Source organism: Chiloscyllium plagiosum, unplaced genomic scaffold (assembly GCF_037043375.1).
Source record: "Chiloscyllium plagiosum isolate Xiang-an unplaced genomic scaffold, Cpla_swu_hap1 HiC_scaffold_4, whole genome shotgun sequence".
NCBI lineage: Eukaryota > Metazoa > Chordata > Chondrichthyes > Orectolobiformes > Hemiscylliidae > Chiloscyllium > Chiloscyllium plagiosum.
Window position 1 is genome coordinate 127,829,979 of NW_028270142.1, and position 18,663 is coordinate 127,848,641.

The 18,663-nt window shown below is 38.6% G+C and overlaps 1 protein-coding gene across 5 annotated transcripts in view; it reads right to left on the reverse strand.

The window, feature by feature from the left end:
- dennd3a (DENN/MADD domain containing 3a) overlaps positions 1-18,663 on the reverse strand; it is a 105,905-nt gene that overhangs the window by 3,075 nt on the left and 84,167 nt on the right. For 3 of the 5 annotated variants that reach the window (XM_087986650.1, XM_087986647.1, XM_087986649.1), the window contains 7 exons: positions 17,074-17,203; positions 13,653-13,751; positions 8,162-8,301; positions 4,756-4,916; positions 4,433-4,575; positions 3,225-3,343; positions 2,169-2,306 (listed from right to left, as the gene is read on the reverse strand). In XM_087986650.1, the coding sequence (XP_087842776.1) occupies positions 2,169-2,306; positions 3,225-3,343; positions 4,433-4,575; positions 4,756-4,916; positions 8,162-8,301; positions 13,653-13,751; positions 17,074-17,203 (930 nt within the window). Of the gene's footprint in view, positions 1-2,168; positions 2,307-3,224; positions 3,352-4,432; positions 4,576-4,755; positions 4,917-8,161; positions 8,302-13,652; positions 13,752-17,073; positions 17,204-18,663 lie in introns of those variants that run through there. The other 2 variants (XM_087986651.1, XR_015757047.1) reach the window with 2 other exon arrangements.

Consider the following 18,663-nt stretch of genomic DNA (forward strand, 5'->3'; position numbering starts at 1 on the left):
AAGGGTCCTCTGAACATTGACTCCTCCACCTCCTGATGCTGCCTGGCCTGCTGCGTTCTTCCAGCCTCCCGCTTGACTACTTAGAATTCAGAAATAGCATTCCTACGGATTTAAAAACGTATTTAGATGAGCATTAGGTCGCCTCAGAAAAGCAGCAATTCTAGTTGAACCTGTGATATTTCGCAAAGGCAATAACAAATGGAGGCTCATCCCAGAACTCTGCATTCATGTTGTTTAAGAGGGATCTGTGTCTTTCTTGACAAAGTAACAGAGTAGCTCTGAGTTCAAATTTGCTGTGCTGTGGTGAATTTTATTGCACAGAGTTGGATGATGGCTTGAGAAGTTACTAAGAGTGTTGTGGAAGTGGAAGATATAATAACAGTGGATTATTTACAACCTTTGACTACAGCTGAGCAGAGTTAATTAGCAGATACATTGAGGACAGACTTAAAATTAGGAGTCCATAAGGATAGATACTTCAAGTGCTTATACCGCATTTACAATTGGTAGGAAGCAAATCTGAAACTCAGATGTCACAACTGAAATTAGCTAATGTACAGTTAGAAGTTTACAAAAATTGAATTAAGGAAATAAAAGATGCAAAATTGAGGAGAAAAAAAGTTATAGCACAATGGAAAGAGAGGAGAAAGAAAAGCAGAGAGAAATTAAATTAAGAAAACTTTAACTCCAAGATATTAAGAAGTTACAGGAAATGAGTTAGCCAAAGAAAAATAATAAAAAATAAAGAGGTAGATAATTTGGATTATTCTATTTTATCTAAATTTCTTTTGCAACAGAATTCTAATTTATGTTTTAGTGAGGAACCACTTAGTTAAAACCAAATTAAATCAAACGTGATTTATCAAGCCAGGTCTCTGAGTGGGATTCGATTTTCCAGTAGGACCATCTGTAGGGATCATAACACAAGTTCATGCCAAACCATGGCCTAACACATGTCAGCAATGGTCTGGTATGATTAACTTGGTGTGAATACAGGCAGATCTTTGGATGGGTTCAGGATAACAGATAGGAAATGGACAGAAGACAGAGTAGCAGAAGACAGGGTTAAGGTTAGGGTTATTTAAAAGATATTTAAATTTTTCAGCTTTATCTGTTAATACTAGTGCATGTGGGCTGTGCATTTTAATAAGCAGGTGGGTAGACAGAGATGCTCTCCCTCCTGGCTTCCCTCACTCCTCAAATACCTCCCTTCTTATATCCTCCTCACATCTCCTCATTTGTCTCCTCCAGCCAGCCCACTCCTTAACCCCATCAAACTCCATTTCAATATTGCGTATCTTCTTTTTGCATGTGCATCATTGAATTTATACACATTGTTGTAGTGGGTCTGGAATCATGTGGAGGATGATTTCTAGAGTAGTGCATACATGCAGTTGTTCGCAGCAGACAGTGCCAAGTATTTCATGATTGTTGCAGACTAGGCTAGAAGTTTGTGATATAGGTACAATCCTGATATTTATTCTAGAGCCAGTTCTAATTAAAAGTTCAGAAGACAGTTGAGAAGTGTCAGGTGCCTTGCAAACCTGGCACAGGATATCTGGTGCTTCTACATGAATATAAATGTTTTGTGCTTATTTGAAGGTAGCTGGTTAAAAGAATTTTTTTTAACATGAAGAAAATATCATAATATCATGAAGAAAAAAATCAATGGTAGAACGTGGAAAGCATTACTTCCAGCACTTAGGCTAATTTATTAAAAATCAACATTAAAAATCCAAAACACATGTACACATTAGTCAATACATACTAAAAGAAAGAATCTGAGGAAAATAAATCTATTTAAAATTTGAAATATTATTTAATTTGATTTTTTTCAATAACTTGAATATGCTTGATAATTACTTTTCAACAGTTTGTTAAAAAAAGATCATTTAAAACATAAAACAGCGGACTAACAATAAGAGCCAACATCACACCAGAGCTTTTACTCATTCTGGTAAAGAGATTAAGTGGTGAGAAAATTAATATAGTTTTGGTTAGTTAATGCCAGAAAAAAAATGGCACATTATAGTTGACAACAGTAGCTCTGATTAAGACTCAACAAGGCAGTACTGAGAAAAATTAAATGTAATAATTTGAATTCCATGTTATTTAGAAATAATATTACCATTCCTTAAATAAACTTGAAATTGAAGTTATGTAAATACCTGATTTTTAACACGTATCATACAATTAATGCTATTGCAGGCCTGAAGCTGGATCTTCTGCAAGGGTTGTGACAGATATTTCAAATCCCAAATACAAACTTCTCCTTTATCAGCACATGCTGTCACCAACTGATTTTCCTGAAGAGAAAATATATGAGCCAGTCACGAAAATGAAACAATACATGTCACAAGTTTTATTTGCTTGTTCGACTTAAGAGTAATCTCAGAACACTTGTTCAAGACTCCTGCTTCTGTTGCTACAACACCAGTAATCAAAAATATGTCCATATATAAAATGTAAAAGTGTCACCTCCAACATACTGACTTTCTCAAAAGTAAAGCAGTTTTCTCAATTTCACAGCAGTAAATAGATGCCCATTTTCTTCAATTAAGTGTTTCCAATGCTGCAAAGTTTATGCAAAATCAGTACTATTATCAGGGACCATTTTTCCAAACATTAACTGCATTTTTCATTTCTTTACTCTTTTTTGAAATGAACACTGAATATTTTACTCAACTATAATATGTATTTCTAATACAAAAAAAAATGCTACGTGTGCTAGAAATTTGAAATAAATCAGAAAATGTTAGAATTATTCAGCAGATTCAAGCAGCAAATGTGGAGAAACAGTTCACATCTGTGACCTTCCAACATGGTGGAAAAAGGGGGTGAGGTGAAATTTCTACCATTTGACAAATTATCAACCCTCAGCAATCCACCACATTAAATACCTGTTCCGATCTTCAAAAAAAAAAATGAAGCTGGGGTTTCCAGAGAGTAATGGTGGTCTGTATTCTCCACGAAGCCTCAATATGTATTATACAAAGCACTAGAGAAACTTAGTAGCTCTGGCAGCAAAGGTACAGAGAGAAATGGAGTTAACTTTCCAATTTCAACTGGACTTGAAATGTTAGCTGTAGTTTTCTGTCTCTCCCCAGAGATGCTGTAGACCTGTTAAGTTTCTCTAGCACTTTTTGGTTTTATTTCAGATCTCGAGCATCAGCAATATTTTGTTTTTACTTTTGTTGTATCAAAATGTAATTGTTTCAGCCTACCTCAAGAAAGACAAGGAAACTGCTAAATTGGACATAACTCCCTTTTGGATTTTCCAGTAATGTCACTTTTCGTACCACCTGTCCATTTTTTTTCACTTCCAGCAAAGCGTCTCCTATACCTAATAGACTCAGGGCAGACAAGCTTGAAATATTAATATTACAGACAACCATTTAATTTGATAGAGTTTTTTGGGGGCATAATAGAGAGCATTAATGAGGGCAAGGTAATATAAACATAGAGTCTCAAAAGGCTTGAGGTAGGGCATCACCCAACAGGTTTGTTAGCAAAGTTGAAGCCCATAGAATAAATGGGACAGTGGCAGCATGGATTCTGAATGAGCTGAGCGACAGGAAACATTAGTGTTAAACTATTTTTTTAAATAAAGGAATGTATACATAGGAGATCAAAAGCTAGGAAGTAATGATTTGTTTAACAACACTAGCTCAATCTCAATGAACAGCTTTTGACATCATATTTTAAGAGGGACCAGAAGGCTTTAAGGAGGATACTCTTAAACAAAGAGTGAGAAGAGATTTGAGAGAAGTGTTCAAAATCATGAGGAACTTAGACTGAATAGATAGGGAGCAAATGCTCCCATTGGGAGAGGGGTCAAGAACCAGAGGACACAGTTTTAAATGATTGGAATAAAGAGTCAAAGGTAACATGATAAAAACTTTTTTATGTACTGTAATTTGAATCTGACTTGTACTACCTTAAATAGTGATAGCTACAGGTTCAACCATGGTGTTTAAAACAGAATTGAATAAAACCTGAATGGAAAAGAAAAACTCGCAGGGATGCAGAAAAGGGCCAAAGAGCAGAACTTCCTAAATTTCTCAGCATCAACCTAATAAGCCAAATAGTGTCTTTCTGCATGACAAAGTCCACGATTAAGTGAAATCCATGTAAGGCATCGAATAGAAGGAAACATTCCATCATATAAATGGATAGTCAAAAAATGCAGTATGCAATTGTTAAATAAACCTGACTGTTACAACACTGAGGAAATATATTTGGTTAGTAGTTAAATACTATGATCTTCTGTGCAATTTAAATAAATCTATTATCTATATATGCAATTTTATCTTGTTTTAAGAAACTGGAAAAATTTAAAGAAAATTAAAATATTGCTATTACTTATGCAATTTTATCTTGTTCTAAGAAACTGGAAAAATTTAAAGAAAATCAAAATATTGCCATTACTTACAACACCAGAGCATAGAATTGTGAAGTTTAATGGAAGTTAACTTGTGGCAGTTGGACAACTGAAAATTAGTCTTTATCTCTAATGTGTGCACATCCCAGCAAATGACTCTTCCATCGAGACTGCATGAATACACTTGCTTTTGACTAAAAATACAAAACCTTTATTACTTCACTACTTAACACAAACTAAATCAAAAGATGCTTACTCAAAGCATGCTGTATTAATTCATACATTATTCATATCTTCTCTTCAAATATCATAATTTCAAAGCTCTAAATCTAACTTCTAGACAGTAAAGAACATATTTGTTTGAGCTACAATACCTGAACTTTGAGCCCTTATCCTCCAAGACCATGTCGGTGACATCACTGAAGTGTTCAGTCAGTTGCTTGTTGCAGGACATGCTATGAGCATTGATAATGTAAACAGAGGAATCTTGTGAACCAACCCAAACTTGGCTGAACTCCACTGCCAACATACAGTTCTGAAAATAAATCAATAACAAAACCGGCTAATTTCAATAATAGAAATATCAAATTGTAACACAATTCATAAGAGCTCTTAAATAGGAATACATGTTTCAGGAAGTAGATTTTGTACCAACTATTATCACATTCGACACTGCACTTTTTGGACTGCAATGAAAATTAATCAATTTTCTCACTATTGTATTATCTCTAAGGTCTCCCTCCCTGCCCAATTATTCACAATGTTTTCAAATTGTATTTCCCAAAGCCAGACAGTCTACATTGCACAGTAGTTATGGAAGTGGCCCTCGAAATTGTGGATGCATCGGTGGCCATTTTCCAAGATTCTATAGACTCTGGAGCACTTTAGATTGGAGAGTAGCTAATGTAACCCTCTATCTTAAAAAAAAAGTTAGTTAGAGAGAAAACCAGGCATTTTAGACAAGTCAGGCTGTCGGTGGTAGTGGGGAAAATGCTAGAGTCCATTGTAAAACATATAATAACAGAGCTCTTGGAAAATACTGACAGAACCAAACAGAGTTAGCATAGACTCACATCGTGCTTGACAAATCTACTGGAATATTTTCAAGGATGTAACTAGTAGAGTTGATGAGAAGGAACCAGTGGATGTGGTTTAGTTCAACTTTTAAAAAGCTTTCAACAAGTCCCACATAAGAGATTAGTGTGGAATATTACAGCAAATGTGATTGAGAGTAGTGTATTGAGACGGACAGAAAGCTGGTTGACAGACAGGAAATAAAGAGTAAGAATGAACAGGTGTTTTACCAAATGGCAGGCAGTGACTAATTGGACATTGCAGGGATCAATACTAGGTCCCCAACAATTTACAATATACAATAATGATTTAGATGAGGGAACAAAATGTGATGTCTCCAGATTTGAAGTTGACACAAAGCTGGGGGGGGATGTTGTGAGGAGGACGATGAAATGTTGGACAAGTTGAGTAAATGCCCAAATGCATGGCAGATGCAATATAATGTGGATAAATGTGAAGCTTTTGTAGCAAGAAAATGTGAGTACAGGAGCGGGATATTTTGTTTCAATTATACAACACATTGGTCAGACTACACCTGGAATACCGTGTGCAGTTTTGTTCTCCTTATCTGAGGAAGGATATTCTTGCACAGAGAGAGCAGCAAGGATTTACCAGACTGATTCCTGGGATGACAGGATTACATTTGCTGGAGTTCAGAAGAATAGGGGGTGATCTCATAGAAACCTATTAAATTTGAACAGGATTAGACAGAAAGGCTGTTCCAGATGGCGGGGAGTCCAAAACCAGAAGTCACAGTCTAAGGATACAGGAATATCCATATCTGAGATTACCAGAAATTTCTTCACTCAGACAGTGGGGAGCCTGAACATGGCACAATTTCAAGTAGATGTCAGAAATAGCACTTGGGGCTAAAAGGATCTAAGAAAATGGAAGAAAAGCAAGAACTGGGTTTGAATTGGATGATCAGACATGATCATAATAATGGCAGAGTATGCTCAAAGAGTCCAATATTCAACTCCTCCTTCTATTTTCTACATTTCAGTGTAACATGTTTGTACAAGAAAGATTTCATTGAAAAGAACGTGATAGCAATTTTAGATCCATTTGAATTGACATCCAATCCTCAAATTACAATTCAAAACAGAAATGAGGAGACATTTCTTCAGCCAGAGAGTGGTGGGTCTGTGGAATTCATTGCCGCAGAGTGCAGTTGAGGCCGGGACGCTAAATGTCTTCAAGCCAGAGATTGATAAATTCTTGATGTCACAAGGAATTAAGGGCTACGGGGAGAATGCGGGTAAGTGGAGTTGAAATGCCCATCAGCCATGATTGAATAGCGGAGTGGATTCAATGGGCCAAATGGCCTTACTTCCACTCCTATGTCTTATGGTCTTATATCAACAAGGTATTCAGCAGACAAGATGCTGTCTGTTTTGCATCCCTTCCACAGTAAGATCTTACATTTTCAAAATGTCACACACTTAACACATGAAATCAAATTCTTCCAAGAAGTATTCCAATCAAACGCATGTTTAAGTAAACTTTTCAGACCAAACTTTTTTTCACTCAGTAATTTAAGGGATTGACATCTACATGGTTATTGTTTTTTAGCAGCTTATTTTCAACTAAAGACAGTTACCAGTACATTTACAAGGTAATAAAGAGTCAATGGCCTACTGGCATTATTGCTGGACAATTAATCCAGAAATCCAGAGAGTGTTGAACACAAAACCACTGTCGATTGTCAGAAAAACCCATCTGGTGCAATAATATCCTTTAGGAAAGGTAACTGCTGTCCTTATCTGGTCTGGCTTATGTACGATTCCAGATCCACAGCAATATGGTTGACTCTTAACCTTCCTCTGAGTAATTAAGGATGGCCACTAAATGCCAGTGACTGCCACATTCTGTGAATAAATTTTTTAAAAAACACTGGTGCCCACACATTTACAGTTTTTCTCTCTCTGTTATTAAAGAGCTTGCCCCCAAACCACAGGAGAGAAAGCATTGGCTGGGCCTGTGATTTCAATGCTTCTCAGGAACTGGGATAGAAAACCAGACGGGCTGCAGCAATAGAAAACATCACAATGACAGCTTCCAGACTGTGATTTAAGTCTTTGAATATCAGGATTGCATTAAACTTTGCAACAGCACGTGTTTTCTGTGTGGGTTGAGGGCAACAGTTTAGATCACAAGGCCCGAGCCATTGTTTTAATGTTTGGTTTGGAAGTTGGGCCCTATATCTTGTCTCAATGAAAGATGCTCTGATGCTTTAATGCTCTGATCTGCAAGTTGTTTCTCCTAAAATTCAAAATCAATCTTCATTCATCCTGCTTCCATGATAAACAATACACTTCATTGACAAGGAATATTGTGATTAACTTTGTTCATTAATAATAAATTGAGAATTTTGATGTGATTGGAGGGATTGTACTTTGGTTGTGATATTTTTGGACATTGATCACTGAAAATCTCAGGTCAACGTTTATACAAGACACTTGGAAAACCAGAAGTTTTTAAGCAAACAAAAAAATAACATGGAAAATTTCACACAAGTTTATATGGTAACCTAATGCCGGTTGTGAATAGGGGAATCTTTCCATTAATCTTAACACGATTAGCTAAGTAAAAGGTCAGAAAATGCACATTGTTATGCATCAGCAATGCATTTGCCAATTTTTTTCATCTGATACCTAATTTGCCCTCAATGCCTTCTCATATGTTTTAAAATACGTTTCAACTCACCAATTTCGAGTTTCCCACTTGAATACAATGCTGCTGAATGGACCACGTTTTTGCATTAAACAGCACTACTTTACCTTCACTTAATGCACACCATAATATTGGATTTGCATTGTCATCCTCTTCTAGATGTACCAGATGACCTAGCAGAGTAAAGTGTGCAATTTGTGATTTAGTACATGACTGATAGATTGTTAAAAAAAACAAATGATCCTGGAATAGTGAGAAATTTTTGCAGATGAGAACAAACTTCAACCATGTTTTATTTGGTCAAGAGTGTGGTGCTGGAAAAGCAGGTCAGGCAGCATCCAAGGAGCAGGAGAATCGACATTTCTCTTTTATTTGATCCAATCAAATCTGCTGTTGAAAGCGGTTATGATCCCATGCCAAACTGCTAACTTTACATAATGATTCTAGAGAGGACCACGAATTTTCAGGCCAGTTTTAGCATATTGCGCCCATAGGTGTTAGCGAATTTTGAGAAGATTTGTAGCTCAGGTTGAGGTTCTGGATGTAGGTTTGCTCACTGAGCTGGAAGGCTCATTTTCAGAAGTTTCATCACCATACTAGGTAACATCTTCAGTGAGCTTCCAGACGAAGCACTGCCGGTGTTTCCTGCTTTCTGTTTATATGTTTGGGTTTCCTTGGGTTGGTGATGTCATTTCCTGTGGTGACATCATTTCCTATAGCGATACCATTTCCTGTTCTTTTTCTCAGGGAGTAGTATATGGGATCCAAGTCAATGTGTTTGTTGATAGAGTTCCAGTTTGAATGCCATGCTTCTAGGAATTCTCATGTGTGTCTCGGTTTGATTTGTCCTAGGATGGATGTGTTGTCCTAGTCGAAGTGGTGTCCTTTCTTATCTGTATGTGAGGATACTAGTGAAAATCACCCATACAGTGTATTCAAAAAAGGTACCCAATGAACACAGTCTGCCAATTTCTCAGGAACAAACCCAAACAAGCAGACAAAACGCGTGCAGAAAGCCTAGCCACTCTCCCCTACAAAGACGTCTCAGAAATGACTCCCAGACTACTGAGACCCTTTGGCTTCATGGTAGCCCACAAACCTATTCAGACACTAAAACAGGAGCTAATGATCTTGAAAGACCATATACAGACAACAAGCAAAACTAATGTCATTTACAAAATACCTTTGCAAAAACTGTAACAAACACTACATTGGACACACAGGCAGAAAACTAGCCACCAAGATACATGAACATCAACCAGCCACAAAACGACATGATCCTCTCTCACTAGTATCCTTACATACAGATAAGGAAGGACAGTACTTTGACTGGGACAACACATCCATCTGAGGACAAGCCAAACAGAGACACATATGAGAATTCCTAGAAGCATGGCATTCCAACTGGGACTCTATCAACAAACATGTTGACTTGGATGCTATATATCACTCCCTGAGAAAAAGAACAGGAAATAGCATCACCATAGGAAATGACATCACCAACCCAAAGAAAACCAAAGGTATAAACAGAAAGCAGGAAACACCAGCAGTGCTTCATCCGGAGGCTCACTAAAGATGTTACCTAGTACGGTGACAAAACATCTTAAAATGAACCTTCCAGCTCAGCGAGCAAACATACATCCAGGACCACCTAATATGTTATAATTTGGTTCGGGACCAATAATCATTTTCCCTAAGGCAAGATCTAGGGAAGCCACAAGATTCCAGTTTCGAGCTAACAACAATTCTATACCACGTATGAGTTAGAACAGTAGTACAACCTACAATATATGTACATCTTTTTCCCAAAATTCAAAAAATGTAGCATACATGGTTAACGCTTGAAAACCCCACCTTGCACATTAAATAGCAAATGCAATCAACAGAGATTTCATGAATTTACGTAACTCCCTCCATATTGTAATGATCATGAAACTTCACAAGGGGTTGCTGTTTTTCATGTTTACTGATCTGGCCTTGAAACACTCTCTGAAAAGCTAGACTTAAATGAAACCTTCCTTGCAAAGCTAAAGGAATGAGAAAGAGTATCTGCACTAAATTATGTCCATGATATGAAGCTTAAATCCTGCTGGTTCTACTTGTCACAAGTACTTGTTTTTGTTTGAGTTAAGCTTTATAGTTTTCTAAATGTACTAAATATGCAAAGGAGTATCTATAAAATTTGTATTTAACTAATTATATCCATTTAGAGTCATTGAGTCACACAGCACAGAAACAGACCCTTTGGTTTAACCAGTCCATGCCACCATAATCCCAAACTAAACTTGTCCCACCTGCCTGTGCTTGGCTCATATCCCTCTAAACATTTCCTATTCATGTACTTACCCAAATATATCACTTCCTCTGGAAATTCATTCCACACACTAACCACTCTGTGTTAAAAAACAAATGCCCCTCATGTATTTTTTAAAAACTTTCTCCTCGCACCTAAAAAATATGCCCTCTAGCCCCACTACCCTAGAGAAAAGACACTTGTCATTCACTCTCATGACCTTATAAACTTCCATAAGGTTCCTCCTCAACCTCCTTTGCTCCAGTGAAAAAAATTCCCAGCCTGTCCAACCACTCCTTATTTAATTTTAACAGTAAGCAAGCATTGTCAGTGAAACGTAATGTTCAGAGTACATTCATTCCAGGAATTGTGCGGAGCATTCAATTCTACTCATATTAGGGAAAAGGACCATTTGCAAAGTTTTTCAATAGGTCACTCAGGACTGCTCAGGGTCACTAACAGAAGCTCAAGGGAATGGGAACTGAAAGTTCAGTGGGAGTGTGAGGGAGAGAAAAGAAAGACTCTATATTAGAAGTGTTGCCTTTTAGAAGTACCACATGAAAGGTAACTGAACAACAGAAGTTCTTGCTCGGGGTGTCCTGGAGCAGTTGGTTAGCTATGTGTTGGGACTAAGGAAAATCAAAGAAAATAAAGCACTATCCAGAAATGGGCTGTTGAGCTGTAGTGCTGCAAAGGTAACTGAACTACACCAAGTCCGTGTAGTTGGACACCATGTGAGAAGCAATCAAGCAGAGTTGGATATTCCTGTGCTTTTAGAACTCGGGTCACACTCTAGCAGTTATTTGGCAGTTACATGTTGCAGTCAGGGATTAGAAAATATCTTGGGAGTTGTGGTGACTTGCAGGAAAGTGGGTATCATTAATAGGTCAGTGTAGTTAGGAGTGGGTATTGAAAAGCTACCCAAACTGAACAAGAATAGAGCTCAAGGAAAACCTTGTTGAAGTTATGCCTGTGTTTAATTGTTGCAAAGTAGGACCCACGAAAAGGCAGCTGATCAAAGTGTACAAAAGCAGCTATGAAACAGTCCATGACGGAGAAGCTCAAACTATTTGCCATATCCTATGACTAAGGGAGCAGAAACGAAGGCCATTCCAAGGGAGACAACAGGGTGAGAGAGCGTCAGATGGTTTTACTGGGACTTAGGACAGCAAGGCTCTAGGGGAGGATCAAGTATATTGATCAAGTATATTGATAGTAGCAAATCTTATCATTCTCAACTCGGTTTCTTCAGAAACTACGATCTAGAAATTTTAAAAAATAATATTTTGCCAATTGCAGTGTAGAGTCATCGGGTCATACAGAACAGAGACATACTCTTTGGTCCAACCAGTCCATGCCGAACATTATTCCAAACTAGGTAAAAACAATGACTGCAGATGCTGGAAACCAGATTCTGGATCAGTGGTGCTGGAAGAGCACAGCAATTCAGGCAGCATCCGAAAAGCTTCGAAATCGACGTTCCCGATGAAGGGCTTTTGCCCGAAACGTCGATTTCGAAGCTTTTCGGATGCTGCCTGAATTGCTGTGCTTTTCCAGCACCACTGATCCAGAATTATTCCAAACTAAACTAGTCCTATCTGCCTGCTCCTGGCCCATATCCCTCTAAACTTTTCCTATTCATGTACTTATCTAAATGTCTTTTAAACAATGTAACTGTGCCCGCATCCTCCACTTCCTCGGGAAGTTCATTCCACAAGCGAACCATCCTCTGTGTAAAAAATGTTTGCCTCCTGTCTCTTTGAAACCTCTCCCCTCTCATCGTAAAAATGTGCCCCCTAATCTTGAAATCCATCCTCCTTGGGAAAGACAACTACCCTTAACTTGATCTATACCTCTCATTATTTTATAAACAACTATCAGGTCACCTCTCAACCTCCTATGCTCCAATGAAAATATTCCCAGCCTAACTCAAACCTTCCACACTTGGCACCATCCTGGTAAATCTCTTCTGAACCCTCTCCAACTTGATATCATTCCTATAACTGGGCGACCAGAACTGGACACAGTATTCCAAGTAGGAATTCTTTACCCATCCCTATATTTTTTGCTCCTGACCATTCTCTCCTGAAGGCCAGAATTTATGCTGGAATTCAATTGTGTCAATGATCCTTTTGTACACCATGTTACGATATTGCCTGGATATCAATACTGGTTTCGTGCAATAAAATCATTCCTTTTCATCACAGTTCTGCTGATTTTCATGTAAATTATTAAAATGCAACATAAAACCACAGAAAATGATGGGCCGTCAAACCAAATAAACTTGTTCAATCTTACAAGGTCTGACAAGATTATTTGTCCAGTATTTTTGTTCAGTAAGAAAGAAGTGCCATACACCTAAAGGAATGATGCCAAGGATCTGGTACAGATATTGCCTAACTGTGGGTCTCCCACTCTCACTGAGGCTGCTGGGCAATTAAAATCTCTCTCTCCTTTGAAGATTCAAGAGTGACTGTGGAACATTCACTTTGGTAGAACAGCCCTGGCATCAGCTCCAAGACCTGATGACATGCAGGCAACGTTTTGTCTTGCAGAGGTGCAATGGGTGCCGCCTAAAGAAAAAAAGCTCAGAGGCCAGATCATTATATTCAACAGAACATGCAAACCTGGCAGGTGAAAAGGAACTTTGTTGTCTGCTCTTCAAGCTCCCATCCCCTACTGATGCTGACCCGTCTTCCTGTCTTCAAAGCCACCTCACCCTAGTCTGTGGTCACACCCAAATTCCCAGCATCAAAACAGGACTACGGTGGAGAAATACATAATAGAAGCATTGACTCAGAGAACCTCTGGCACAGACTTCCTTTCTCCTGATGAAATCAGTGCCAATCCATAGGATCTGCAATGGTGCATATGCAGTGATAACAGTTAATCACAGTGCTTTTAACTTAAAATTGAATGCAGCAAAATAAATATGATTGGATTAAGATTTAACTTTAAGGATTTTTTTCGAGAGACAAACAGCCTCAAATTGAAGATTTGCAACAATTTGTAAATTTCCTGTTGATTGCAATCAAGGGGCCTGAAGACCCAGAGGATAGAGGCTCATTAACAGTAACATTTGACTTTTATTTCATGTTATTCTGAACATCTGCAGTCGATTTCACTGGAGTAATGACAACAAGCTTAGCATTTCTATTACCATTTCAAAATCAGATCTATTATCTCAATTATGCAATACCTACTAACAAAACGATAGACTTTTATTCTTACCTGGTGTATATAAAAGTGCATTCACAGCCTGAGGACTTGTTTGGCCAGCAGAAGGGTTTACCTTGTGTTTCAAAGTTTCTGAAGTTGTTTTCGGAAGCACTAGGAAAAATTCAAGGTACAAGTGAAATTGGACACAGAAATCTAATAATTAGAAAATGCTGGCCAATAAAACGTTGAGTACTTTTTATTATTCATTCATGTGTTTTAGCATTGCTGATTGGTCCAGCATTGATTGCCCATCCGCAATTGCCCTTGTGAAACGGATGGTGAGCTGTCTTATTAAATTGCTACAGTCTATTTGGAGTCCACTCACAATTCCCATCAGGGCGGCAATTCCAGAATTTTGACCCAGCAAAACTGAAGGAATGGTGGCATATTTCCAAGTCAGAATAATGAGTGGCTTACAGGGGAACATGTAGATGGCAGTGTTCCCATGATTCCACTATCCTTGTCCTTCTAGGTGATAATGATCATGAATTTGTAAGGTGTTGTCTAAGGAGCTTTAGTGAATTTGAAGTGACAAGTTTCTGGAATGTTGTTGGAGCTGCGCTCTTCCAAGCAAGTGGACAGTATTCCAACACGGTCCTGACTTTGACCTGGATGGTGACAGGCTATAAGGAGTCAAGAGATGACTTGCTTGCTGTAGGATTCTTAGCCTCTGACCTGCTCTTGTAGCCACAATGTTGTATGGATGGCCCATACTTCAGAGTGTTACTAACTGGTCACAGACTTAACAAATCAAAAAAATACTATTACACATAGCAATAACAGTGTCTGCAATAAGCTGTTAAGGAACAAAGGCAAGTTGTTACATGAGATTCAAGCAATTAGCCATGTCTTGGTGAGATTATAGAAACAAAACTGCTTTGACACCTGCTTGATAAACTGGATGCTTTATGAATATGAAGGGCAAGGACTGCTCCACAGATTTTAAGGAGATAACCACAGGAAAGCTGCGTCTTCAAACAAACAGTCAATGCCAAATGTAATAATAAACAAAGAAATTACTTTTTATACAGAAGTTAGCTACAGTCTTCAAATAACTTGGATGAAAGAAATCATCAATAAATCACCTCAGAGACCAAAGAATGAAAATCTATATAAGAATCAAATACCAGAACAACTCAACAGCAGAACTTCAAAGATCAATACTGCACAAGGTTAGAGCCCTGGACACTTCCAACCTCAGCATCAGACCACTGTTGGTTGAGGTCCTGGCCAGATTTTACTGTTAATTCGGTAATAGCTTGCTATCTGTCAGCCGAAACCTGGCCTAAACAATCCACATCTTGCTGCATTTGGATATGGACTGCTTCAGTATCTGAAGAGTGTGAAATGGTGTTGAACATTGTGCAATCAGTGAACATTCCCACTGCTGCCCCTTTAATCAAGGGAAGGTCATTGAGAAGCAGTTGAAGATGGTTAGATCTTGGACAGTAATCTGAGGAATTCCTGCAGAGCTGGGATGATTGATTTCTAACAACCATAATTATCTTCCCTTGTGCCAGATATGTCTCCAACCAATGAAGAGTTTTATCAATGACTCTACTTTCGTTAGGTCTCCTTCTTACCACACTCAACAAATGTAGCACTGATATCAAGTGCAGTCACTCTCACCTCACCTTTAAGTTTGAACACATGAGAACACTATGCCCATTAACTATGTAGTCTCTGCATGTGGCAGCTGTGTGTTTCAAGATTTTTAAAAATTGGGTATTAGCCATTTTCTTCAATTTAGTTCATAAAAATGGGCACAATTTCCTCATGAATTTGAGTATACTGTTTGTGAATAAAGATGAGCCTGTCAACATACTAACATTCTGGAAGACATTTCTATAAGGATGTCTAGAAAAGAATCCACATTACAGAAGAGGTGGTGCCAGAGGCTTTAAAATGCATATAGGTAGATAAAACTCTGGAACCTGATCAAGAGTGTCCTAGGATATTGTCCGAAGCTAGGGAAGAAATTATGGGCACCTAGCAGAGATATGTGTATCATCACCAGCCATAGATGAAAGGCCAGAGTACTGGAGAACAGCTAATGTTGTGCCGTTATTGAAGAAAGGCTGCAAGTAAAAGCCAGTGAGCTTAACATCAGTGGTGGATAAGTTGTTGGAGGGGACTCAGACACAGGATCTACATGCTTTTGGAAAGGCAAGGACTGACTAGGGATAGTCAACATGGCTCTATGAGTGGAGAATCTCACAAATTTGATTGAGCTTTTCTTTGAAGAGATGGCCACAATAGATGAAGGCAGAGTGATAGATATTGTCTACATAGACTTTAGCAAGGCCTTTGACAAGGTTCCCCATGTGAGACTGGTTAGTGAGGTTAGATCACATGGGAACCAGCCAGCCAATTAGAAACAAAATTGGCTTGACAGTAAGCAAGAGAGGGTGGTGTTGTTCAGACTGGAGGATGGTGACCTCAAGGATCAGTGTTAGGTCCATTGCTATTCATCATTTATATAAACAATTTAGGTGAGAATATAGGAGGGCATGGTTAGTAAGTTTGTGGATGACACCAAAATTAGTGGAGTAATGGACAGTGAAGAGGGTTATCTAAGAGTACAACAGATCATGATTAGCTGGGCTAGTGGACCAAGGAATGGTAGGTGAAGTTTAATTTAGATCAATGTGAAGTGTTACATTTTGGAAAGACAAACCAGGACAGGACTTACCATTAACGGTAGGGTCCTGGGGAGAGTTGTTGGGTGCAAGTACACAGTTCCTCAACAGTGGTGTCACGGTAGACAGAGTAATGAAGAATGCATTAGGTACATTTGCCTTCATTGGTCAGAGATATATAGGATGTTATTAAACTGGAAAGGGTGCTTAAAAGATTTACAAGGATGTTACTGACATTGGAAGGTTTGAATAATAAGAAGAGGCTGGACTTTCTTTCCTGCAAGGTAGGAGGCTGAAGGGTGACCTACTAGAGGTTTATAAAACCATGAGGGGCATAGACAAAGTGAGTAGCCAAGGTCTTTTCTCAAAAGATAGGCAAGTCCAAAACTATCGGTTTAATGTTAGAGGGACAAGATTTAAAAGGGACCTGAGGGGCAACTGTTTCATACAGCGGGTGGTGCATGTATGGATTGAGTTGCCAGAGGAAGTAGTAGAGGCAAATACAATTACAACATTTAAAAGACATTTGGTCAGGTACACAGATAGGTAAAGTTTAGAGGGATATAAGCCAAACGCAGGAAAAAGGGACTAGTTCCATTTAGGAAATCTGGTCAGCATAGACAAATGGAGGCCAAAGGGCCTGTTTCCACGCTGTATGACCCTAAATCACTATTGGCTAACATTTTTATACTCATGTTTAAGTTGCAATAAAGAACTAATATTAATGCAGAGTATGTAAATTAGACAATTTCAAAAGTTCGTGAAAATTAAAATAAAACTTTTCTTATTCTTACCCGTATTTTTCATTCGGTCAAAATAAGCCAATCTGGAAGCTGCATAAATAGCTCGAGGAGACTGCATGCATCCAACCACAGCATCCATTAACAGAACATTGGTTAGTGCTTGCTGAATGTACTGTGGGTCCTAAAAACAAAATTAAGGAAACACTACTGTTAATTAAACACTTTATGCTCATCTTCAAAATGTTGGAACAATACTGGCTTCTACAATGAGTTAAAGATTTTAGAAATAAGGATATTCAAAGTAGCAAGATCTTAGGGAAAGAACACATCAGTCTGGAATCTGTGGATGGAATTTTCCATTGCTTCAAATGTTGTGGGCAATGGGAGAAGGTGGAGAATGAATGCAGGTGAGAATCACATTCCTGACATTATGAAAAGAATTTCCAATTTTCCACTACAGCATCAAATAACAAGCTCTGAATCTCGCTAAGAAGCCACAAGTTTCTTACTCCCATTCATTTGCATCCCATTATCATCTAATCTTGCCTTTTTCCATGTGGTTCTCGATTCTCCCCTCCTTACTGAGGAAGGAGATGACATCAGTTCCCAGGATGAAATTCAGAACAGTTACCTGGTGGCAGCAGCTCACTGCTTGCTCCTCCTGGCAAACTTTGCCACTTTCATATCTCAACTGCACGATAACAAAACAATTTGTGGGCGTCATGGTGGCACAGTGGTTAGCACTGCTGCCTCACAGCGCCAGAGACCCAGGTTCAATTCCCACCTCAGGCGACTGACTGTGTGGAGTTTGCATATTCTCCCCGTGTCTGCGTGGGTTTCCTCTGGGTGCTCCAGTTTCCTCCCACAGTCCAAAAATGTGCAGGTTAGGTGAATTGGCTAAATTGCCCGTAGTGTTAGGTGCAGGAGTAAATGTAGGGGAATGGGTTTGGGTGGGTGCACTTCGGCAGGTCAGTGTGGTGTTGTTGGGCCGAAGGGCCTGTTTCCACACTGTAAGTAATCTAATTAATTGAAATGACTGCAACTACATGCAGCATTGGCACAATAAGTTACTCTTCTTTTTTTTCTTTTGGAGACAGCATACAATTCTTTGTATGTGAGAATGGCAATTGTATTCACAACACATCCACTGAGTCACTAATCTGGCCTCAAATTGGATTCACTGAAAATTCAGTTTTTTTCAACAAAGATTAAAACTTATGGCCTCAAATAATTGTGACTGTTACACGCTTTGCATCAGTTAGCCTCCTGTCATGTCAGAGAAGCAAAACCATGCAGAAACAAGTTCAAAAGTCTCACCTCAGTTTGCCACTTCTGCCTCAATTTTCATAATTGACACTGGAAAATTGTCTAGCCTGTGAGACAGTCATCTCAGGCTAGCTCCCAGGTGTTGGTAAGGAAGGCTTTTCACATTGACAGGGGTGAGTTTGCTGTTGTTATTTCCAGTGCGCTAGGTTGATGCCAGGTAGTCTGTCCAGTTTTAATTCTTTTTTGAGACTTTTTAAACAATTGATACAACTGTGTGCCATGTTACATCATTTCATAAGGCAGTTCAGAGTCACCCACATTGCTGTGGCTCTGAAGTCACATGTAGGCGAGACCAGGTAACACAGGTAGGTTTAG